This window comes from Lissotriton vulgaris, chromosome 6, assembly GCF_964263255.1.
Source record: "Lissotriton vulgaris chromosome 6, aLisVul1.2, whole genome shotgun sequence".
NCBI classification, from domain to species: Eukaryota; Metazoa; Chordata; class Amphibia; order Caudata; family Salamandridae; genus Lissotriton; species Lissotriton vulgaris.
Genome location: NC_141694.1, coordinates 500374372 through 500399209, shown reverse-complemented (window position 1 = coordinate 500399209; position 24838 = coordinate 500374372). Strand labels below are relative to the sequence as shown.

Sequence of the window (24838 nt, the reverse complement as noted above, 5' to 3'; positions counted from 1 at the left end):
GTGTTTTCTGACCACAAAAACTACGACGCCTACTAATTCAGCCAAGGAGATGGCAAGATGGAAGTTTCCCCTCCGGACCTGATGGGCGCAACTGCATCCGGTTTCAAATGAGCATTTGTCTTCGATCCCTGGGTTTACCCAACACTATTTTGACCCTGCTTTCTGATGTCTTATAGTACAACCAGCGGACCAATAGCATTCTGAACATGGTCCTCACTATCGGATGTTCCGCTTTGCACTTGGTTCTATAGGTTTTGTTATACATGCTTTGAGCCTATGGCCCTAACATCTACTCAATGGCTCTAATTCAGGCTGAGACCTAATAATGTCCAAAAACGAATGTTTGGTGCTACTGTTCTACTAGCATGTTCATGATTCACTCGCTTTGCTCAATGACTCAGTTGGGCACTTCGCCAGTTTTATTCCCATGCTTTGACTCTAGCATTACAGTCACTATACAGAATATGGTAAAGACTACTATAGAGATTACTGTTCTAGTATTATTAAGTTGCAGTACAGACGTATATGTTATACTTATGCTCTGAAATGCATGTGTCAGATTTCTACACCAATTGGGCACCACATTAGTTGATATTGTCATAACTCAATTCCACGGTTACAGACACTTTAGAGGCTATTGAAGAGATCACTGGTGTAGTATTATTGTGTCTTTTTGCCTACGTTCATGTTACATTTTTGCTCAAAATTGTGTTTTGCAGCTCATACGTCTAATAGTTTTGAGTAAGCTGCTTGGAGGCGGCCTCGCAGTCGATCCCGAGTCGCCATGTTCTTTTTCTACTATTGGGGTAGGAGGGGAGGGTTGTGGCAGAGGGAGGTGGGTGGTGGGAGGTTGAAAGGGGTGAGGGAGGGGATTGTTTTTGCATATTTTGTTCTGTTCTGTTTTAATTTTCTTAATTTACATCCTATATTGCAACTGAATGTGCTTCTTGAAACCAATTTTGCTCTTACCTACACTAACACTAGGCCCTGCATACTACTGCACCCATCGTACCAAGGTACTATTGTGACGACTCATAGAGCTTCAGCCCCAAATAGTAAACCGGAATGTTATATACATGACACAAGATGGCTCATACTGTAGACACTCCCATAGGGACGACTACCATAGACAACCTTAAAATACTCTCACTGAATGTGAAGGGATTGAACCAGCCGATTAAACGACAAAAAATACTAGATTACCTCCGTAGGCAAAAGGGAGACAAGGCCCTGTTACAAGAAACAAAACTAGAGGCGAAACACTTCCATACCCTACGTAACAAGTTCTTTACTGAGGTGGTGGGTTCCGAGGCTATATCTAAGAAGAACGGGGTGGTGATGTTATTTGCAAGGAAGGCCAATGTAGAAGTTGTTTCCTCCTCCGTGGACACGAAAGGCAGATGGGTCTCGGTGAAATTAATCAAGGATGACACTGAATTTTACATTACAACGATATACGGCCCCAATACACATGAACCATCTTTCTGGCTAGAACTTGCGAAACAGATCGATACTATTCCAGACTCAGCGGTTCATATATTAGCAGGTGATTTCAACCTCCCATTTGATCCTGCCTTAGATAGGGACTCTAGATGCACCTTCCGACCAGGCAAGGCCCATAAGGAATTCACTAAACTATGCAGCATATTTAACATGATAGACACGTGGCGTATACAGAACCCCGATGGTAGGGAATACTCATTCTACCCCCCCCCACATGATTCATTTTCACGAATCGATTATATATTCATAACTAGGAATGCCGTAGCTAGAATAGAAGACACAAACATTGAGCCAAGACTCGTCTCTGACCATTCATGCATATCACTGACTTTATCTAACGTTAAACCGATAGGCCGTCAATCATTGTGGCGCCTTAATGACACCATCCTAAATGATGAGAAGCACAGAGAGACCATAGAAAGCGCACTTAAGGAATATTTAACAATTAATAAAAAGGATGACACCTCTGACTCTGACTCTGTCCGATGGGAAGCTCTGAAGACCACCATAAGGAGTCTCCTCATAAAAATATCATCTGCAATAAATAAAAACCACAACGCCGCCCTTTTAAAACTAGAAAAAGACATTTCCAAACTCCAAAACGACTTCCTGAATAATAGAAGTGCAAAATCTCTGAATGACTTGACTAACCAAAAATATACCTATAACAAACTAGTAAGTGAAAAAGCGGGAGTCTGGCTGGACAGGAGGAAACGCTTTAAAATCTGCGAGTCTAATAAGGCGGGGAAAGGACTAGCAGCCTACCTTAAATTCAAAATTAAAAAAAACACGATCAACTCCCTACTAGATGACAAAGGCACACCCAATTCGGACCCAATTAAAATTGCCAAATTATTCAAAGACTTCTATGAGAAGTTATATGCAAAGAATGTAAATGTGAAAAAGGAGAAAGTGGAGGACTACCTCTCCAAGTGTGCATTACTAGCACTTACCCCTTCAGATCAAGAATCCTTAAACGAACCAATATCCGAGGCAGAGGTCAGAAGTGCGATCAAGTCACTTAAATGTGGAAAGGCCCCTGGTCCAGACGGCTTCATGGCAAAATGTTATAAAAGTTTTGCGCAAACGCTCACTCCACCACTCCTGAACATGTTTCATGAGATCAGTGTAACGGGCGTTAACATCGGAAGCAACTATCTCTAAGCAGGGAGCTACTTCTGGGCCCAAACTAATACCATCGCAGGGACCTGTAGCCGATAGTGACAGACTACATAAAAAGAAATTACCACCCGTAAATTTGCCCCCAGACTCTGTCCCTTTTATGGTAATTCTTACAGGAGTACCCCCAGTTTTGCCTAATAAAATGGAATCAAACCAAGAGCTAAAAAATAAAGTAACATATTGGCTTAATAATAATAGGCCACTTCCTCCTGATTCTAAAACAAAAATACTCAGTGTGCGTAGAGTCCCCTGGGTGGGCCCAAGTGAGAAGGATTTAGAGGGGGACTGTATTCTGATTAACTTCAGTGACACCTGGGTAAAAGATATGATCTGCCGTAAACCAAGGTTTGCTAGAGTTGGGGATATCCAATGTATAGGTTTGGAATATTTTTATCCAAATTTGAATTTTGTCCCTTCGACTTTGTTTCATAAGAATCCCGGGCTGAGCTTTCATAGTGATACATACCCTGGGTGGACTCGGAGAAATATGGCCGCCTGGCCAAATCAAAACAACTGGGGAATATGGCACCAGGGTGATGGCTTCTTCAGGGGATCAACATGTAACAACAACAATTTTTTGCAACCCCCGTACAATGACCCAAGACCAAGATTTCAGGGAGATGATTACCTAGGGTGGTTCCCTAGTAACATCCCCCTAAGAAATCGTTTTGATCCACTTGTGGGTATGGAGGAGCTGGATTGACCATCACAAAATTTTCCTGGTGATGTTTTGTTAATAGGAGAGCCTAGTCAGAGGGAGAAGGGGGAAAGTTGTAACGATAACTTACTGGAGGTTGTTTCCGTAGGTGACGATAGTACTACTAACCCTCAAGACCCTGAGATTGGCTTTACCCAAGAAAGTGAATCAAATCTAACTACCTTAAGGCAAAATTTGGCAGCAATACCTGAACCAATCAGAAACAAACAAGGTGAATTAAGGTTGTGTCTAATTTCTTGGAACATCGCTGGGCTTGCTACTAGATTAGAAGAGGAGGCCTGGTTAGAATTTGTGGGTGATCGTGACATTCTGTGTCTCCAGGAGACATGGAGCCGAACTCCTCAGAATATTGATGGTTTTCAATCATTTAACGTCCTAGCGGTGCCTTCACAAGCGGGTAGGGCAAAAGGTGGAATAATGACAGCGATTTCTCTAAAATTATGTAAACCTGTAACATCTAAGATAGCTGACACCCCATGGTTTCAATTGCTAATGTTGGACAATTTGTTCCCTGAACCACTGTTATTGATTAATGGGTATTATAATATCTTTGATGATAATGAGACAACTGTAATATCGAAACTGGAGGAGGCTATAGCCAGGGCACGTCGTGAACAACCCCTACTTTTTATCATCTGGGTGGGAGATTTCAATTGCTCATTATGCAGCCATGGGGACTCGAATGTGTGTGGTTTGAAAGACTCCCATGAACATCCTCTGACACACTTCAAACACACACTCCAGGGGGATGCTTTAAATAATATCATCATCCTAAATGTTCTATGTATAGTGGAGCCCTGGGTTGGTCCAAATTCGGCTCCGATACCAACCTTTCAGGGAAGTAGAGGCACGATGAGTTTTATTGACTTCGCAATTGTGTCTAGTGGGTATTTTCATTATGTCGATAAGTTGGAGGTAATTGCAAATGCTGCCAGTGACCATAACCCTCTAATGTTATCCCTGCTTTGTCCTGTTAAACTCAAACATCTTGTCTGGGAGCAATCTATAAAGTATAACAGGAATCAAGGCATTACTCTCAAATGGGGTAAAATAGACGCTGCTGGTCTTGAGGCAGAGATCCTAAATGGATATAGTTCCGAATATGAGGCATGTCTAACACCTACAGCTAACCCTGAAAAGGTCATAGGGAATTTTGAATCTTTATGTGGGCATGTAGCTGAGCGTCTCAAAAAACCAATTGGGAAAAATAAATGGATGGGCCCTAGATGGTTCGATGCCGCGTGCTCTGCATCACATAAATCCTTGAAAATAGCATTAAAACAAAAACCAAGGGATAAAGAGCTGGTTAGAACGTCCAGACTGGCCTATAAAGAGGCCATAAGAACAAGGAAGCAGGATTTAAAAAACCTAGCCTGGGAAGATCTAGAGAAGGCCTCGGAATTAAAAGATAGCAGGCTTTTTTGGGAAGTCATTAATCGTCCCCTCTTCACGAGTAATGGCAAGGATAACATTGTGATGCAGATTACAGGTGAAACATGGGAATCACACTTTGTGAAAATTTTTAACCCAAATGGAATTTTAATCCAGGAACCATCATCAGGAGACGCTAGGGAGCTGGTGGTCTCACAAACATCTTTGTCCCTGAGCTCATCGCTTACTTTGCAAGAGGTGGAAGATGCCTTGAGGAAAGGCATATTATTAAAAGCCCCTGGCCCCGATTTAGTACCTTTGGATTTCTTCAGGCATAATGTCAAGGTTTGGGCCCCTTTACTGTTAAACGTGTTTAGAGCAGTTGTTATTGGCCGCATCCCGGCATCATGGAAGGAGGCAGTAGTGGTGCTGATTTTTAAGAAGGGCGATAGATCTGACCCCCGATGCTATTGCCCAATTTCACTAATTGATGCATCTTGTAAATTATTGGGTAGGGTCATTTTAGCCAGACTGGAAACATGGGCAGATTCGGTGGGCCTTATTGTGAATTCCCAATATGGGTTCAGAAAGGGTAAAGGGACGGTCGAACAATGACTGAACTTGGCTCTAATTATTGGAAAGTACATGAAGGCAAGGAATTCCTCCATCCACCTTGCCTTCATGGACCTTTCAAGCGCATTCGACACTGTGTGTCGGAGCAAGCTCTGGCAAATGATGGGGGATATGGGCTTTGAGGAACCCTTGGTCACCTTGCTCCGTAGACTGCATGAATCAACAACTGTAGCCATAAGGTTCGGGCCAGGGGGGGGAAAAAACTAAATCTATCCTCTCAACTGAGGGCGTACGACAAGGATGCATATTAGCCCCTTTTTTGTTCCTTGTGTACACAAATGGCCTGGAAAAGTACCTGTTGGACCATTGTCACGACTTCCCAAAGGTCAACGGCAGGAGCATACCAATGCTTTCTTATGCCGACGACACGGTACTTATGACACTCACAGGAAATAGCATGCAGATCTGTCTTGATGCCTTTAACAACTTCATGTTGGACCTAGATCTGAAGGTAAATTTAACCAAATCCTTTGTTATGGTCTGTGGCCCAAAGGGGACCAAATCCAGAAAGTTTGTAGTAAACAATTCTACCACTGAAAAGGTAGAACATTTTAACTATCTGGGAAACCTTTTTAATAATAAATTAAGTTGGGCCCCGTTAATGAAGATTCGAGTCCAGAGCGCTAGTCGCTCTATAGAAGGTCTGTTTCGCTTCTGTGGCAAACTAGGTCAAAAACCTGTCACACATCTAAAAACCCTGTACAAATCAAAATGTTTGTCGGTAGCTACTTATGGGGCTGGGGTTTGGGGGACTGAAAGCCCTGCCACGATACAAATCATGGAGAACAAATTTATAAAGCGTGTATTGGCTATTCCATCAGGTTCATCAAATAAATTTGCCCATGATGAAATAGGTTTGAGTTATGTGAGCGATACCATTCGTCTTTCTCCCTTACTATTATGGGGCAAAATATGGCTATCAGAGGACCTACAGCTCTCTAGAGACATTCTCCATGACTGTCTAAAACTGGAAAATGGGAAACAGATTCCCTTGTTATCATATGTCAATGAAATGCTCCATAAAATAGGTTTGGGTGACATCTTTGATAACCCTGAAAAAATACAGGGAGACATTAAAACTGTCATTAAATCAAGTTATTGGAAATCCTCACATGTACATTCCCTGGCTAGGCAATTTGGTCCTATGGTTAATTTACAGCATCAGTTTTATTTAACCTTCACAACTCATGTGCAATGGCGATTCTATCTGACAAGGTTTAGGCTAAACATCTTGCACTTTCTTTTTGCGTTTCCTAAACAAGGGGGTTGGCGTGAGAGGCTGCCCCCTTGTCCTTGTAACAACAAAGCTAGTCAAAGCACTATGCATGTTGTTCTCTTTTGTCCCTTATATAAGGACCCGAGAATTAGGTTTATTAAGCCTATTCTGAAGGAGAAGCAACCATGTAATTATAATGAGGGTTATGACTACTTGTTATCTTTGTCATCCTCTGGCATTTGTTGTGCGATGTTAAACTTCATACGAGTGTCACTCTTAATTAGAAAACGGTATGGTTAATTTGGCCTAAAGAACCTCTGTCATTGCCCATGTATAATGTTGTATTGTGACTTTTTTCCTTTGCCCCCCCTGATGTATACCCTAGTACGAATAATTTATGAATTAACATAAGTTGATTGAAAGTAAACGGTTTGGGCCCTATTTTCAGTACGCCCTTCCAATGTTTTTCTACTTGTGAATATATTAATTAATGTGCTTTACCAGTTCAATGTTTAATTTTAAGACTGTCTTTTAAAAAACATTTCTAAATCATGTCTGTAAAATGTTTGACTTTTATGATTCTTTTCCGAATCGAATAAAGTTTTTTTGAACCGAACCGAACCGACAAAGGCACACCCAATTCGGACCCCATTAAAATTGCCAAATTATTCAAAGACTTCTATGAGAAGTTGTATGCAAAGAATGTAAATGTGAAAAAGGAGAAAGTGGAGGACTACCTCTCCAAGTGTGCATTACTAGCACTTACCCCTTCAGATCAAGAATCCTTAAACGAACCAATATCCGAGGCAGAGGTCAGAAGTGCGATCAAGTCACTTAAATGTGGAAAGGCCCCTGGTCCAGACGGCTTCACGGCAAAATGTTATAAAAGTTTTGCGCAAACGCTCACACCACCACTCCTGAACATGTTTCATGAGATCAGTGTAACGGGCAAAGTAAAGGGAACGCTGGCAAAAGCGGTGATCGCCGTGATACCAAAGGATGGGAAAGATTCTAAGCTCCCCAAAAACTATAGACCCATCTCGTTAATAAACTTAGACTGTAAGCTTTTGGCCTCAATTCTAGCACAACGTTTCCAGAAAGTCCTGCCGTCCTTAATCCATCCCTCGCAAGCCGGCTTCCTAAAAAATAGACTGTCAAGTGACAATACCAGAATCCTAGCCCACGTAATTGAAAAAGCTAAGCTCCTGTCCACGCCCACCACCGCGATAACCCTGGACGCAGAAAAAGCGTTTGACAAGGTGGATTTGATATACTTGGAAGCTGTACTACACAAATTCAAGCTGGGTCCTCTCTTTACTAAAATGGTAATGTCACTATATGCCTGTCCTACTGCAAGAGTGAGGGCTGGTGGAGCTTACTCCTCACCTTTCAAACTGGAACAGGGCACCAGACAGGGATGCCCTTGTCCCCATCCCTATTCCTCCTAGCAATCGAACCCTTCCTGTATCAAATTCGGGAGAATGCTAACCTCCCGGGAATTCCATTTAACGATTGCATCGTTAAACTCACAGCCTACGATGATGACATTCTGGTTCTAAGTGAACAGGCGGATAGAGCCATACCTGCCTTGCTTTCCACGATCAAGGAATTCTCTGGCGTGTCTGGCTCCTCCCTAAACAAGGACAAAACCGAGGTTAAATACTAAACAATATGAGTGATAAAAATATCCGAGGCGACTCAGGACTTACCTGGCAACCGAAGAGCTTAAAATACCTGGGCCTGGAGTTTGAGAGGTACCTAATTATGACACTAAAAATTTACGAGGATTTACTTCTAAAGAAAGTACACAACCTCCTGGAGGGTTGGTCTCCCAAATTCTTGTTGTGGTGGGGAAGAGCGGAGACATTAAAGATGATGGTCACCCCCTTAATTATTTATATGGCAAGCATGCTCCCTATGACCTTCTCAGAGGACTTTCTACAAAAAATGGACAAGTTACTTAGTAACTTCCTGTGAAAAGGGAAGAAACCCAGAATATCTATGAAAAAACTGCAACTCCCAAAAGTAAAAGGTGGTTTGGGCCTACCCAATTTCAGGAACTATCAAGCCGCTTTTCTGTGCAAACAGGGGGCTTGCTGGTTCACTGACGACTCTGGCTATACACCACTGTGGATCAATATAGAGAAATCCATCATAGGCAAAGCTCCTCTCCCAACGATACTCACCATGGACCTGTCACACCTTGCACATTCTAAGTACATTATGCTTAACACCAAGAGAGCTCTTCTCAGACTAGACCAAACCCATAACTCTGGCCTACAGATGAAGAAGTCGGCTTCCTCATCCCTATGGCGTAACCCGCTCATCAAGATCAAAGGTACGTCCCTGCTTGGGAACATTGGTCGGATAAAGGCATAAACATAGTTTCGGACCTTTACGATGAGCACATGCCATTACCATTCTCCTAGATCCAGTCTAAACATTCCCTTCAACCAATTGACTTTTATGCATTTCTAAAACTGAAGTCAGCCTTGTCCACGCGCTTGTTCACATTCTCAGACCCCTGGTTAAAATCGTCACTCCCCCGCCTACAATCTACAGGTCACTTTGTCTCGAAAGTATACAAATTGCTCTCACTGTCATTAGGAAAATCACTGAGACGGAACAAACTTAAATGGGAGGCAGAACCTAACAGTACGGGCATAGACATTGACTGGGGTAAGATCCACGCTTCAGCCCTCACACACAAGGTATCCCCAATCCTCTCGCAAACCAAATACATGATACTCAACAGGGTATTCTGGACCCCCCAGAAATTATTTAAACTTAAACTAAGAGACACCCCCACTTGTTGGAATTGCTCCCTAGCGGATGGCGACCTGCCACACATGCTATTCCAGTGTCCTATGCTACACAAATATTGGTCCAACATCTTTGACTATATTGAGCACATATTCAACATCAAACCGAAGAGAGAATTTATTTATATAATTCTGGGAGCCATTGATCCGATATTATTAATGGATCACGATCGCCAACTCCTTGATCTGCTACTTACCCTAGCGTGCAAAGTTGTCCTGGCTATCCTGTATCAGAGGAGTGGACAACCCTGCTCTACACTCTTCCCCTTGGCAAGTTGCCAACAAAAAACTTTGGTCCACTCTTGATACATCCTCCTTCTCCTTCGATCCACCGTAGTCTGTCCAATACTCCCCAAGCCCTTTAGAATGCCCTTTAGAAGGCCAGTCACGTAGCCACCCAGATGCAAGTCACAAATGAGTACGCTGCTATACTTTCATACTACACTACACTACTAGCAAGATGTTAGACACTAGGTGTTGAGCTCCACTGTGGTTTCACTTCTGTACCATGGAAATCAGATGCATGAACGACAGTTGTTTACTTATTGTATATACTTTATTACCGCTTATTATTTAAGACCACACCGAGTTGCACTTTGGTGCTGTTTCCTGATATTGTGTCACAGAACTATGTTTCTGCTCTAATACCCTATTCAAATATATTTACTGCAATATATTACCATCTCTCAAGTAAGCAACATCCTCATGACTGCTTGCCTATCCTCCAAGGAAGGCATGGTTCTGGATCAATCTCGATATTGACTTAACTTAATTTTTATTTCTATCTGACTCAACAATGTAAGAACCATGATTGTATGTATTATTGATTTATAACTATTTGCTTTTCTTTTCTTTCTTTCACTAATAAAAACGATTTGAACACAAAAAAAATGAGCTAATCGACTAGACTCCCATTTCTTCTGACCCTGTCCTGCAAAATTCCGGTTAGATTTATTTTTATCTTAGTTATTTCACCTAGGATCTTTTCCTGGTCCATCGGAGTCTATGAAGAAATCAAGTTCTTTTCTAAACTCCGGATTTGCTCCTCTAACTCTAGCACCCCTTTATGATATGCCTGCCTTTGTTCGGCAGCCTAAGAACCCAATCTAACTCTTAGAAAGGCCTTGTATGCATCCCATACTACCCCTATCATAGATGAACCCTGATTATTACAAAAAAAATCCTTTGCCTCTTCCTTCAGAATATCTAAAACCCCTTCTTCTAGTAATATCGTATGATCTAATGTCCACCTAGACTGAACAGACCCCTCACACCCCTTCAAATGTAATAGAATTGCTGTATGGTCGGACAGGTGCACTCCTACATGTTTTACATCTAAAACTTGATCCGTTAATTTATCATCCACCAGAAAGTAATCGATACGTGAGTGATGTCTATATTTTGTGTTGTAAAACGTAAAGCCTTTCTGTATTCCTGCCTTAAGTCGCCAAATGTCGCTAAGTCCCATTTGGGTCAAAATTAATCTTATTTATTTCGACATCTTGGGGTTAACTACTTTTCTGCTGTTCAGGGACGTATCTATTTTATGATCTAAAACTGCATTAAACTCACCTGACTCAATGATTAGATCTGGAAAATGTAAAAGTTCAGTAAATAAATCCTCCAACGGGCCAGTATCATCCTGATTCGGACCATAGTACCCTACTAGTGTATGTTTCTGTGCAAAAGTATTTACTTTACCCCACAACCATCTACATGCTATACTTGAGATGTTACTCTCAACTGAAATATTCATCCCTTGTTTAAACAAGATAGCCGCTCCTTTTGTAACTATAGTCTATTTTGTAAGGAGAACCTGAAAAACCCATCTTCTAGCTTTGAACATCTCTCTACATTCTTCCTCCATTAGATGTGTCTCTTGTAAAATAACTATTTGCGCAGGACAATCCCTTAGATATAGTAAAATTCTCTCCCGCCTACCTTTCACCCGAAGCCCATTCACGTTCCATGAAATAATTTTTATCTCCCTTATTCCTTTCTCACCCATAATCGCCAAAATCAGACTCCACACACTGGCATAGTATCAACGAGACTTCTGAGGACTTTGTTTTTATTTTATCCCGTATGCTCCCCACCCTGTGCACCTTACACCCTCCACCCATGGAAAACCCTACCCGATTCTTCATGGCCTAAGCCCTATGGGCATCCCCCAAAGTGTGTCTCAGTAAATAAACCTAAAATAAATAAAACTTATACATGTACTATGTAGGACTCAATTATCTTTAATCTTAACACTACAGTGACCTATCTTAACACTACAGTGACCCTTTATTCCATATCATCTCACTAGCCCCCAGGCAGAATTGGTTCAATAAACTTGTCCACCTCCTCAACAAATCGAAAAGAGAGCATTCTATTGTCAAACATCACTTTAAAAAAGGCGGGGAATTTCAGCTGAACCAAAGCCTCAATTCTTTTTCCCAATTCCCACTGCCTATTGACACTAGACAAATCAGAGCTAATTTCAAACCTAGTCCTGTCCACCTCCATCGATTTTCTTTCCTCAATGCCTTGGCCAGGATGTTCTCCTTCAGTGTGTTGGTTAGGAAATTAACTAAGATAATCCTTGGTTTAGTTCGATTTGTGTTCAGTCTGTAAGGGTCCCTATGAATCCTTTAAATGTCTCTTGCAATCTCTTCTTCGCTTTTCTCCAGCTGCATTTCCCTCTTAATTAACTCTACTATAAAAGTTTTAATACCTTCTTCTTCGGCCTCCGGAATATTTAAGATCTTAAAGTTATTCCTCCTTTGAATAGTCTCTAACCTTTCGACCCTCTCCTGCTGTTCTTTCTCCCTTGTTTTGCAACACTCAATTTCAACTATAATAGCTTTAATGATCTCTTTGAGGCCTTTAACCTCACCTTCTAACGTCTATGTTCTGTTACTTAAGTCATCAATTTTCTTTTCCAAAATTTCACAAGCAGCTCTGATCTCCTTCTGATTAGACTCTGAGGTTTCAAATCTGCTCTTTATTTCAAGCTTGAGGGTAGTAAGAAGTGCGCCTACAGACCGGTCAGATTGGTCTCCCCTCCCCACATTACCCGGACTCCCCCCAGCTTCTCTTTCAGCTTCTTTTCTCACTAGTGCCTGAGCCTGCCAAGTCGGTTGTTTTAGTCCTAGTATCTACGTCAGGTGCCAAAACCTGATAACGGATTGGACTCAAATGCCTGGACCAGTTGCCCATATTAGTCTGCTCCATCCTTTCACTTACTCCTTCTAGATTTTTATTTAACTCTTCAAAACCTCCCTTCGCTTTGTCCTAAATTAAAATTTTTGGCAAGACCTTCAAAATGTCCTGAGCAAAGGAGTAACCTCAATCTTATGATCAGGGATGGGCTTCTTTAGAATCTTATTATGAGCTATAGTAGATCTAGACCTGCTTACTTCTTTGGTCTTAACCTCTTTTTTGCCTCACTGTTTCACCTTCCTCGTCTACCAAAACAAGATTAAACAGCTCCAGGGCGCTTCCACCACTCTCTTTCCCCTAGGTCCTGTAATACCTGCACCCCCCTTAAGGGCTTTCTCTTTCTTTCCGCTTTTACTTTTATTGTCTCCCTTCACTTACCATCTCTTGCAGGAGCTCTTTATATATCTGAAAACCAAACTTCAGTGCTCTCCCTGCTCTGCTCACCACACTCCACCCGCTCTTCGCCGCTGCGACACTCCTCAACCCCCGATTCTCCCATGGACATCCGATCAGCTTCAAGGTATTTTCCACTTTTCAAATCCCAGATTCCAGATTGTGTTTCGCTTTCCTATGGTCACTGTATTTACTATTTCTGTGACGCACTTGAGTTCACCCGCGACCCGCCCGTTAGCCGGCCGCCATGGTTTCCCCCTCCTAGGTTAACCACTGTTATCTGATAGTTGTCAAGCCATAAGTGGGAAAGAAGTGTCTGTATTCAAACAACAAAGTTAGTTGAAAAGCACTATATTAGCGATTGTCAACAAATGAGGGCCAAAATACGCCCTTGTACTATTCAACAGTAGAGTGCACATGGGCTATGATATGCCCCTAATCCACGGTAATCTCACTGTATATCACTCCATCTAGCCCGGTCCCCCAAAGTAAAAATATCTTATTATGGAGTATATCCACTGCTGATATATGTTATGTGGCTACCTTGTCTACAAACAGTTTTACAAGACATTATTGAGTTGTCGCAGATTCCAGAGCTGATGCCAAATAGTAGAACAAATTGCTTTGCAGAATCTGTTTGGTTGCTGAAGTACATTTTTCAAACCATTTTTTCCATCTTTGTTGGGGATGGTCTTGCTATTCTATTTAGTGCTTCTTACTAATAATGAAAATCCCAAGGAGGAGAAGGAATGGTTACATATTGATAATCCTAGTTCTCCTCAAGAGGAATTTTCATTTTAGTCATAAGCAACCAAAATAAACTGATCTTAGTCCTATCATTAGCCTTGATCCCATAAAAATAGTATTGGCTCAACTGTACTTGGCAGTACTTGTGGTATGTTATTCCCTAATTGAGCAGTGTTTTTTTCTAGCTTATTAGGCTACATTGTCCCTATTTCCTCTCACCCTTCCTTTGAAAAGTTCTGTGAAAGGATTTTCTTGACCATGTTATTTATAGTAACTCTTTTACAGTATTTAACATTGAATTGTTCTTTAAAACATGTTGGTGAAAATTGTCCAATATAGCCATTTTAAAGGCTGCTAAAAATACTTAGTTTTTTTCATTTAAAAAAGCCTAAAAATAGGCTTTTCAAAAGAAAAACATTTTATGTATATTGATGTAAAAAGTGCTCTGGGATCCCTCATGTGGGAAGGACAATTCAGTCCTTATGACTATAATGAAGATTCCCCTTGAGGAGATCTAGGATTACAGGCAAGTAACAGTTCCTTTCTCTGCTTTAACCTCTCCAGAAACTGGAGCACCAAGTTGAAGTAAAGCTGCTTAGTGAATAGGGCCTTCATGAATCACTAAGCCACAAAGAAAGTTCCAAGGTTCTCCTGAGGTACTTGTTGCAAAGGTTTATAACTTATGCTAGCAAGACACGTATAGGAAGATATGTTTCAATAGGTAAACATCCACAAGTACTTTAGATCCTAAAATATTTCTAGAATATGCATGGTTTGCCTAAACCTACATATGACGAATCTTCACATTTTGAAATTTCAAGTGCGGGGCTAAGAAATAACGTCAAATACTAATTAAGGATATTTAATTCCTTTTTATGTTGCCCAAAATATATTTACATAGAGACTGTCTTCCAATAAACTCATAGTATAAGTAGTGGGTATTAGTGCACTTTTCCTTATTTTTTACTCAGTGTATACTTTTATAATTTAGGTATCAATTTAGATGTGCAGACAAGTGCATGAAATGCATTACCCATGCTTTTGAATAGCCACAAAGTTATGATGTTCGCTCTTCTGTGAACATCCACATTTAGGGGTCCATTAGGATAATGGGCGGATTGCCTCCGCCCGACAACCACTCTCGTTTTCCCCTCCGCCAGATTAGGAAGGCGGAGGGGACAGCGGCGGACGGGAAGACCATCCGCCACTTTACCGGCGGTAATAGATGAATATGGTGGCGGTGTCCAATGTACACCGCCAGCCATATTACAATGGCAAAATGTGTGGGCCTTTCCGCGGCGGCATTGCCGCCAAGGAAAGGCATGCGGAGATTGCTGCGGGGGCCCCCTGCAGGGCCCCCAGGTTGACGCCACTGTCAGGGGGCACATGGGGGGTACCTATGGTACCCCCCACATGTACATGTGCTAAGCGGCAGGCACCGTGCGGTGCCTGCCGCTTTGCATGTGTGAATGCGTCAACTTATGTTTTACATTGTGGCGGGCGGTGCAGAGAGCACCGCCCGCCACAATGTAAAACATATAGGATGTGCCCGCCACTGTGGCGGGCACATCCTAATACCCACAATGGGACCCCCGCCCTTATGGCGGGCGGTCCCAATCTCCATTAGGGTGGCGGGCGGACTAGTCTCTAATGGGTAACTTACGACTGTGAAGGTATTGCAAACATTTAGCTCTTGCACTTCATGCTGTACTTAGGCAGTTCTCAGTTTCTGAATTATGAATAGGTGTTGCACGATGATGTTATAAAAATTACCATCCAAAATTCTCACTTGAGAAACTTTGAGAATTAGGTGCTACACTAATTGAAAAACTTGGAGAGGTCTGTTGTCATCTCTTGAAATCTCATCTGACAAAATCTAGTGTAATTGTGTGTTTGAAATTCCTCCATATAGTGATGAAATTGTTCTAGTGACCATTCCGTCATCATTTGCTAAAAGAAATAAAAACATTGAAAAATGATACAATTATAGAAATATTTGCAGGATCATATTTGATAATGCTAAAAGTCGTCTGTTTTCTTTGAGTGGCATTGTCTAATTTTCTGTATTTATATTTGTTGTAACTCTTATTGTAGTTTAATGCAATCAAGCCAAAAAAGGTGATCCATACAAATATATATTTACAAGTCACTAAACGTTTGACGATATCAGAGGACTTTCTCTAAAAAAAGTAGAGGGGTGTAACAGCATTTCTTTTCATATTAATACGTTTTTGCTTTTTGTCTCTGTGTAGCTGAATATTTTCTACACTGTAAAAGAACAAATGATTGCTGTGAGGAGCAAGCCTGGTAAAACTGAAGAGGCTTTTTATTTAGAGATTACTGTCCAAGACAACAAAAATGACATTAATCATATGATTTTAAATGTATGCACAAGGTGAGTAAATGGTTCCCTTTCACTTTATTACTGCATGAATGTTTAAGTGACACATTTAATGTCAGTTGTTGATTAATATATCAAATAATAATAGTAAAATGGAACTCAAGTGCTTTTTTGTGTTTTAGTAATACAAGAGAGCAAGGTCAGGTTTACACGAACCAACCAACTTACACGAAGGAATGAAAGAAGTAGCCGAGTGGATGAAGAACAGCCGTTTAAAACTGAACTCGGACAAAACGGAAGTCCTCATCTTAGGTTCATCCCCCTCTGCCTGGGACGACTCATGGTGGCCACCGGCCCTGGGAACCGCACCCATACCTACGGACCACTCACGTAACCTTGGCTTCATCCTGGACTCCTCCCTCTCGATGACCAGACAAGTCAACGCCGTCTCATCATCATGCTTCAACATCCTATGCTTGCTCAAAAAAATCTTCCGTTGGATCCCCACCGAAACAAGAAAGACGGTCACCCACGCACTGGTCACTAGCCGACTGGATTACGGAAACACCCTTTACGCCGGAACCACAGCCAAACTACAGAAAAAACTCCAACGCATCCAAAACGCCTCAGCCAGACTCATACTGGACATCCCCCGTCAAGCTCACATTTCCGGTCACCTGAAAGACCTCCTCTGGCTCCCTGTCAACAAGAGAATAACGTTCCGTCTCCTCACCCACGCACACAAAGCCCTCTACGACCTAGGACCCGAATGCCTCAACACGTGACTGTCCTTCTACACCCCCACCCGCCAACTACGATTGTCCAATCAAGCCCTCACCGCAATTCCGCGCATCCATAGATCCACCATGGGGCGGGGAAGATCCTTCTCCTACTTAGCGGCCAAAACCTGGAATTCTCTCCCCACCCACCTCCGCCTTACACAGAACCACCTCTCCTTCAGAAAGCAACTAAAAACTTGGATATTCGATAAGTAAAGTTCCCCCCCTCCCTCAAGCGCCTTGAGACCCTCTGGGTGAGTAGTGCGCTATACAAATTTTTGAACTTGAACTTGAACTCTGTTGACAGAAATCCAAATGTGAAATGTTCGAATTCATGCTTAATTGCCCATCGCAGGGTATAATTATTTCTCTCTGCATTTGGCACCATTTCATCCTGTGGAGGTGTATGATTTGGTTGATGCCATCTGCAGTTTCCTAAGGATAATTGTTTTATAACCGTTAATGATTTTCTTCAGGGGCATTTGAGAAATCTAAAAGGTCAATTGCATCTAGCAATACTATTTCTAAAGCAAATCTCGGTAGGGTGATTTAACAGGTGAACTTTGAAATGAATAAAATGGACTATATGTTTGTTGGTATTAGGACCTCAGGGAACTCTAACAATACCATTTAGTACTACAGTAAGTACTCTGTCCCTAAAATGGTTGTAGTAAAATTGGTCTCATCCAATTTGTCTATTTAACTGGCCTGCATGACCATTGTATGTGGTGCAGAAAACTCAAAACACAAAAGGAGAGGGGGAGTGTATGCCACCATACACCCTCCCAAAGTAAAGAGCCAAAACACATAAAGGTATGGTGACTTCTGCAGTGATGTTTGTATCAATGTTATGGTACAAGTCACATATCTAAATTACCAAGATTCTGGTGAGGATAGGGGCAAGCCCAAGAAGAGAAGAAAGACCAGCCTTATTGGAAGAGGCAGCCTCACTCACATAATGTCACATGCTTCATCATAGGCAACCTCTACCCACTCTGGTAGGGCAATACCACCAGGGTGCGCTCAACCTCCTTGTAAACTTGATGGGGGAGTTCTTAAATAAGATAATTCCTGGACAAAGCAGGGGGATCCAGGTATAGTTAAAGGTACCTAGAGGTAACCGGGTTTTCAACTTTATTAGTGGTGATCTCTGGTGCATCTAAAGCCAACTACTACTTTGGAATGAGAACACAATGGCCATTGTCTTATCGCCAACGTTTTTCTACCTTATTCTTGGTCACCTATATCAGTTGGGGGCATTTGTCAGGGCTAAGGATCCCTAAAGGCCTAGACTTTTAAATAGTCAATAGTAAAAAGTTAAAACCATACGCTAGAAGAACCAGAGTGAATCCTACCTAGCCTTAGTGCTTGTAAACCCTCACTAAGGTAATACCCACCATCCAGTCTAAGGAGGGAGGCACAATACCCTTTGTAGTCACACAGTCATCAAGGAGTACATCATGCAGGAGTACTTCCTGTATTGTGTACCTGCTGCATTGCATACCTCTTGATGACTGTGTGATCAGTGATTTGTACCATAACACTGATAAAAACATAACATCGCAGAAGCCACCATACCTTTGTTTATTTGGATGGTACAGACAATACACCTACGGTTGTAGACGTTACATGTCATAAGTTGACCGTAGTGCCTATTTATACTACACACGTATGTATATCACAGATTGGTCTTGCAAATGCGCCACTATGCTATGGCTGGGCTGCAATTTAAATGCACTGCAGTGACACATGGCAGGGAACAGTGTCTTTGCCCTGCAAGAAAAGCTTATTTATATATATATTCAAAAGTAACCTCTAAAATGTGCTGTGTAAGCCCAAGGGGTCGGGTGCCAATCTATCAATATAGGATATACTATATACTGAGGCGAGTGTGCTCTTTAAGCATAATAAAGCCAAAAGGGCATTTCATTGTGGAGACTGTGCTAGAGTTTTCCCTGAACAGGCTTAGGTGGGATTCAAATCTTTATTTCTTATATACCGTGGAAAATGCTGGAAAAATGCTTCAAAGTTATTAATTACTGAATTTTCAAAATTTTATTTAATCTGATTTTTAATAACTTAATGGAAATGTACCATTTTATTAGGGGTGGGCGGAATATGCGTAGTCGCGCTCCGCAAAGCTCTGTGAAACTGTAAAAATTTGCCGCAAGAATGCAAACGTTCTGCGAACGTGCAGAATTGCCTGTTCTGTCCGTTCGCAATGCATTTTTCCTGTTCGCGATTGCTGTGTGCGTGCACGGGGAGAAATATCTCGTGTACACGCATTTTGAAAGCGCGAACAAGCAAAGAAAATCCGCAAAACCGTGGAATTTTTGGCAATTCCGCATTCTCCGCGGAACGCAAAATTACCCAAATACGGCAAGCGGAACAGAATTTACCGCCCAGGCCTACATTATAATAATTACTTTGCGCTGCATAAGCCCAGGAAGAGCAGATGGGTGCCAACTGCTGACCACTTGGCATGGATTAGCTATCTAGGAGTGGACAGAAACAATTTCTTGAAGGAAGAGCAACTTTGCAATATTTTGACTTGGATATGCCATGGTGTGCTTCTCCTGTTAATTCCCAGGATCCTCGTAGACTGCCAAGCTCTAGTCACAGTAGGGGTGAGAACCAGTTTGGACTTTGTTGAATCGCAGGAGAGCTCATTTAAATAGGGATGTGGCTAAGAAGTAGAAAATAGGCGCAGTCGCAGAAGGGTCTTCCCATGTTGAAACATTTAACAGTAAGACAAAAACAGGAATTGCTGCAAAAGGTGGTGTGGGAGCTGAGAGAAAATTGTTAGGATTGGATCCTTCGATCACTGGCTAGTGCAGAGGTTAAAGCCTAAACTCTCCTCCTCCTCGGAACATTCATGGGCTTGGGAAGACCCGAACTGAAGATGTAAGCCCTGCTGGAAGAAGATTCCTGACTCTTGTCTGAAGAAGAGGACTCACTGAAAGACTCCTGCTAACTTTTTACTAGAACTGTTCATGAGGGGTCAAGTGGTTGGCCTCCTGTTTGCCTGCTTTAGAGACACAAAAAACAGAAGGCGTTCTGACACCAAGAAGGTCCTAGCTGACCCCACAGGACTTGACCTTCTAGGATTCCTAGTGGCTGGAGAGTATTCGGGTTCCTAGAAATTTGTCCTGGGGAGCTGTGGGCTGCATAGCTGACTAGAAATACCTTTCCCAGCAGTTGGCAAGAAATTGGGACTTAGTTATTTTTCCCTTCTCTGGAGAACTGGGGCAAGTCACAGTGTTTTGCTCAGGAAAGTAGCTCCCGATGTGGGGAAAAAATACGTTCATCCCACTCTGACCTTTTTGTTGTGTGGAAGACCAGTTTAGCTACGAAATTCATGCTTGTCCTTCTCTGAGGTTTGGTTACTAAAAATCACCGCTTCAGCTGGAGCTCGACAATTACCTATCCACTTCGAGGGGCCCATGCAGGCTACAGCCTTTAACTTTCACTCGTTGGATCTCTAAAGGTATCACTGTGGTGTATGCGACCCCTACACCATTGTGGTCAACCTGAAATCATATCTGTGTCCCGGTAAACTATGAATAGGGAATTATAATTGGTGCTTTACTTTTTTCTTGGCCCTTTTTGTTTTAAAAATTGTTAAATTCATATCTCCGGTACCCTTAACCTGTCTTAATGAGATTGATGTATTACCCCCAGGTCCCTCCTGTCCTCGTCCCCTTCATTAATAACAAGTGAGATATGTCCATCTCACGACAGAAAAAAGAAAGAAGGAATGCTGGTACGCCCCTCCCTCTCCCTATAGGGAGTACATAAGGGTACAGTACCCAGCATGCCTCCTGTTCTTTTTTCTGTCTGATGACATTTTTCTGTTTTTAGGTCCAGGAGCCGGTGGGCTCCTGGAGTCTCACCTGTGGCTTGGCCTCGGGTGGGTGCTGAATCTTCCGGGCTGACTCCTCCTGCCGGGCTTGGGGAGTCTCCTGTGACGCTGTCTGCTGCCTCTGTCCCTGCTCGTTGAAGTCGAGGTCTGTTCCGGCGGGGTGAGGCTCTGGAGGCATGGAGGCAGTGTCGGGCCGCGTCTCTGTGCTGCCGGGCTGTGCGAGACGCGGCCATTCTCGTGTGTGGCTCCGGGAGGTGCGGCGGCTCCGTGGTTGCTGGGGCGCTTCCTTCCGGCCCTTGCCTGACTTCCTGGATTTGGAAGCGGAAGTCAGGCGTTTGTGGTTCCCGGCTGCGGGCGGTGAGAGGCTTGTTTGCCGGTTCCTGGCGTAAGTACCGCATAGCGGTTTGGAGGCATTTAAATGGACTGGGTGTTCTTTGTTCCCTGCATTTCGTCCTTTTTCTTGAGAGACGGTCGCTGTGCTGGTTTGTGCTACTGCAGGCGATTTGTTGCTGTTTCTCCTGCTGCTGCCTGGGCTCCTCATTTTTTGCTGGTTTTCCTGCCTGCTCGTTTGTCCTGCTTGCTGGGGCTTTCTCAGATGGGGAAACATTCACGTAAGCGCAAGCATGTCGAGGAGTCCTCCGCTTCCTCGGCTTCCTCCTCCTCCTCCTCTTCTCCTGATCCCCGGCGCTCCAGGCGTCGCTCGAGGGGTGATGCAAAGTTGAAGGCTCTCATCCAGGAGACCTTGCTGGAGATGGGTGGTTCCAGGCCTGGGGGTTCTAAGGCTAAGTCCAAGTCGCGGTCCAGGGGTGTGCCTCCTCCTTCTCCCTCCTCTTCTTCGCCCTCTGGCTCTGAAGATGGTGGTTTGGACGCTGATTTGGTAAAGGGCAAGTATGTTGACAAGGACATGTTACCGGATTTGCTGAGCCATGTCAAGGAGAATATGGGGTTTCCTGCGGATGATGTCCCTGGTACGTCTGGTGGTTCTCTCCTTCGCCAGTTCCAGTATTCTGCTCCTGCGGTCATGCCTGTGCATCCTTGTGTGAGGGAGGTTTTGGATCGGGAGTGGAAGGATCCCGATCGCATTCTGCTGCCCCACTTCATGGCGAAGCTGTATCCTCTTCAGGATATGGAGAAGGACTTGCCGGACTCGGTCCCTGTGGATTCTGTGGTGGCTAGTCTGGTTGGTCGCACTTCTTTGGCCGAGGATGCTGTGGTTCGTGACCCTGTGGATAAGAGGGTTGACGCCTCTCTTCGTAAGGTTTATTCTGGCTCCCATTTGGCCCTGAGGGCGGGTATTTATTTATGGGACCTATGTGGCGCAGTCTCTTCTGTCTGACTTGAAGACTTTGTATGGCTCTATGGATAATACCACTGACTGCGCTGACATTCTGGCACACATCGAACGTCAGGTGGAGTTTTTGTCTGACATTTCCTTTGATGTGGTTCGTGCCTCTGCAATGTCTGGGGGTGCTTGTATAGCGGCTCGTCGGAATGTGGTCCTCAAGGATTGGAAGACCGATTCTGTCCAGAAGACTGCTGCCCTGCGTCTGCCATTTCAGGGTTCCATGTTGTTTGGGGCGGAGTTGGAGGGGAAGCTTCATCGTCTTTTTAAGGAGAAGAAACATTCCTCTTCTTTCAAGATGCCCTCAGCTGCTCCTGCTTTTTCTAAGCCTAAGCCCTTTTTTCGGCCCTCTTCTCACAGGCAGTTTTCCCGTGGTCGTGGCCGTTTTCAGCCTGGTCGGGGTCAGGACAAGAAGGCGAAGTCCCCTCCTGCGAAGCCTCGTTCCTGACTATCTGGGGTCCGAGGTCGGATCCTTAGTAGGTGGTCGGCTTCGGTTGTTTCTTCCGGCCTGGATGTCCTCCTGTTTGGACTTGTGGGTCCTGGACGTGATCCGCTTGGGATACCGTGTGGAGTTCTCAAGCCTGCCTCCAGTCTCGGGGGTCCGTCCGACTCCTTGGCCATCCTGCCCGTCCAAACGTGCGGAACTTTCTCGGGGGGTTCAGTCGCTGTTGGACAAAGGGGCGGTTCGGGTGGTTCCTCTGGGGGAGCGGGGCCAGGGGTTTTACTCCATCATTTTTCTGGTGCCCAAGGTGACTGGGGGGTTTCGCCTTGTTCTGGATCTCAAGGCCCTGAACAAATTTGTGCTGCGGATTCCGTTCAAGATGGACACTCTTCAGAGGATTGTTCCCTTGGTTCTCCAGGGTCATTACATGTGCACTCTGGATCTTCAGGATGCGTATTATCCACTGCCTGTACATCCTCTCTCCAGTCCCTACCTTCGCTTTTGTCTTCTGGGGGTCCATTACCAGTTTGTTGTTCTTCCTTTCGGCCTGAGATCGGCTCCGAGGGTGTTCACCAAGGTGGTGGCTCCCTTGGTGGCCTTCTTGCACCTCCAGGGGATGTTGGTTTATCCTTATCTGGACGACTGGCTCCTGCATGCCCCCTCCGCAGAGCAGTTGTTGGTGGATCAGGGGTTGGTGTGTGCGCTCTTGCGGGACCATGGGTTCCTGATCAACATCCCCAAGTGTCAGCTTCTCCCCTCTCAGGACTTGCAGTTCATAGGGGCCCGTTTCCGCACGGATTTGAATCGTGTGTTCCTGCCCGTAGCCCGGGCTGGGACCCTGTGTGCGCTGGCTCGGCGGTTTCTGTTGGGTCGGTCCTTTCCGGTCCGTCTTTGGTTGCGCCTTCTAGGGTTGATGGCGGCGACTGTGTTCACGGTGCCTTGGGCGCGTTTCCATCTTCGTCCTCTTTGGTCCTACCTGTTGATCCGGTGGAAGTCCTTGTCGGGGGACTTGTCCATTTTGATTCCTGTGTCTCTGTCGATCCTTCCGGCCCTGCCCTGGTGGACTCTGCCGTCCAGTCTGGACAGGGGCTTGCCGCTGCAGTGTCCTCCTCCGGTGGTCCTTACGACGGATGCCAGCGCTTTGGGCTGGGGGGTGACTTTGGGGTAGGAGTGCCTTCAGTGGCGGTGGTCCCTCTTAGAGGGTCATCAGTCTTCGAACTGGCGGGAGTTGTCTGCTGTGTGTCGGGCTGTCCAGGGGTTTCGGCTCCTTCTGTTGGACCAGCATGTGTTGGTTCGGTCGGACAACTCGGTGACGGTGGCCTACTTAAATCACCAGGGAGGTATCCGTTCTCGGTCCCTGAACGCGGTGGTGTCCCCCTTGTTTTGCTGGGCGGAGGGCCATCTTTTGTCCCTGGCGGCTGTTCATGTCCGGGGGGTGGACAATGGGGTGGCGGATGCCCTCAGTCGTTTTTTTTCTGCCTCCCTGGAGTTGGCCTTGACTCCGGCGGCCTTTCTTCTGGTGTGCGGGAGGTTTGGTCATCCCTTTCTGGACCTCTTTGCTTCCCGGCACAATGTGCAGCTTCCCCGGTTCTTCTCCTGGATTCCTCAGGAGGGGTGTTGGGGGGTGGATGCCCTGTCCCTTCCGTGGCCTGCTCGCCTGCTTTACGCATTTCCCCCTCTGGTTCTGATTTCTCGGTTCCTGGCTCGCCTGTTGGTGGAGGATCGGGAGGTGGTGGTGGTGGTGTCGCCTTTCTGGCCCCGCAGGTCGTGGTTTCCCACTCTGAGGCTGTTGGCCGTTCAGGGTCCTTGGTTCTTCCCCTTCCCTCCATCCTCGTTGAGGTCCTCTCCGATGTTGCCCCTACGTCGGCTTCGGCTGTCGGTTTGGCGATTGAGAGGCAGGGGTGGCGTGTTAGGGGCCTCCCTGAACATTTAGCCTTGGCTATTCAACGGTCTCGTAAGCCTTCTACCCTTCAATCTTATGGTAGGCATTGGGCTAACTTTGAGCGTTGGTGTCTTGGCCTGGCTTTGTCCCCCTTGGTTTGTCCTTTGCCGGATGTTCTTCAGTTCCTTTGGCATGGGTTCGAGAAGCGTTTATCTGTCTCCACTCTCCGGGCTCAATGGGCTGCTATCAGGGCTTTTAGAGCGCCTTGGGGTAACCTTCCTGATGTTGATGAGTTGGTTTCTCATTTGTTGTGCAGTTTTGCGATTTCTCGCCCTGTGGTGCGTCCTTCTTTTCCTCTCTGGGATCTTCCCTTGGTTTTGAAGGTTTTGGTGGCTGCT

The 24838-nt window shown here is 44.5% G+C and overlaps 1 protein-coding gene across 1 annotated transcript in view; it reads left to right on the top strand.

The window, feature by feature from the left end:
- LOC147707491 (CD109 antigen-like) overlaps positions 1-24838 on the top strand; it is an 871995-nt gene that overhangs the window by 808596 nt on the left and 38561 nt on the right. The window contains exon 30 of the mRNA XM_086926508.1: positions 16045-16187. Coding sequence (XP_086782634.1) covers positions 16045-16187 — 143 coding nt within the window. The remainder of the gene's footprint in view (positions 1-16044; positions 16188-24838) is intronic.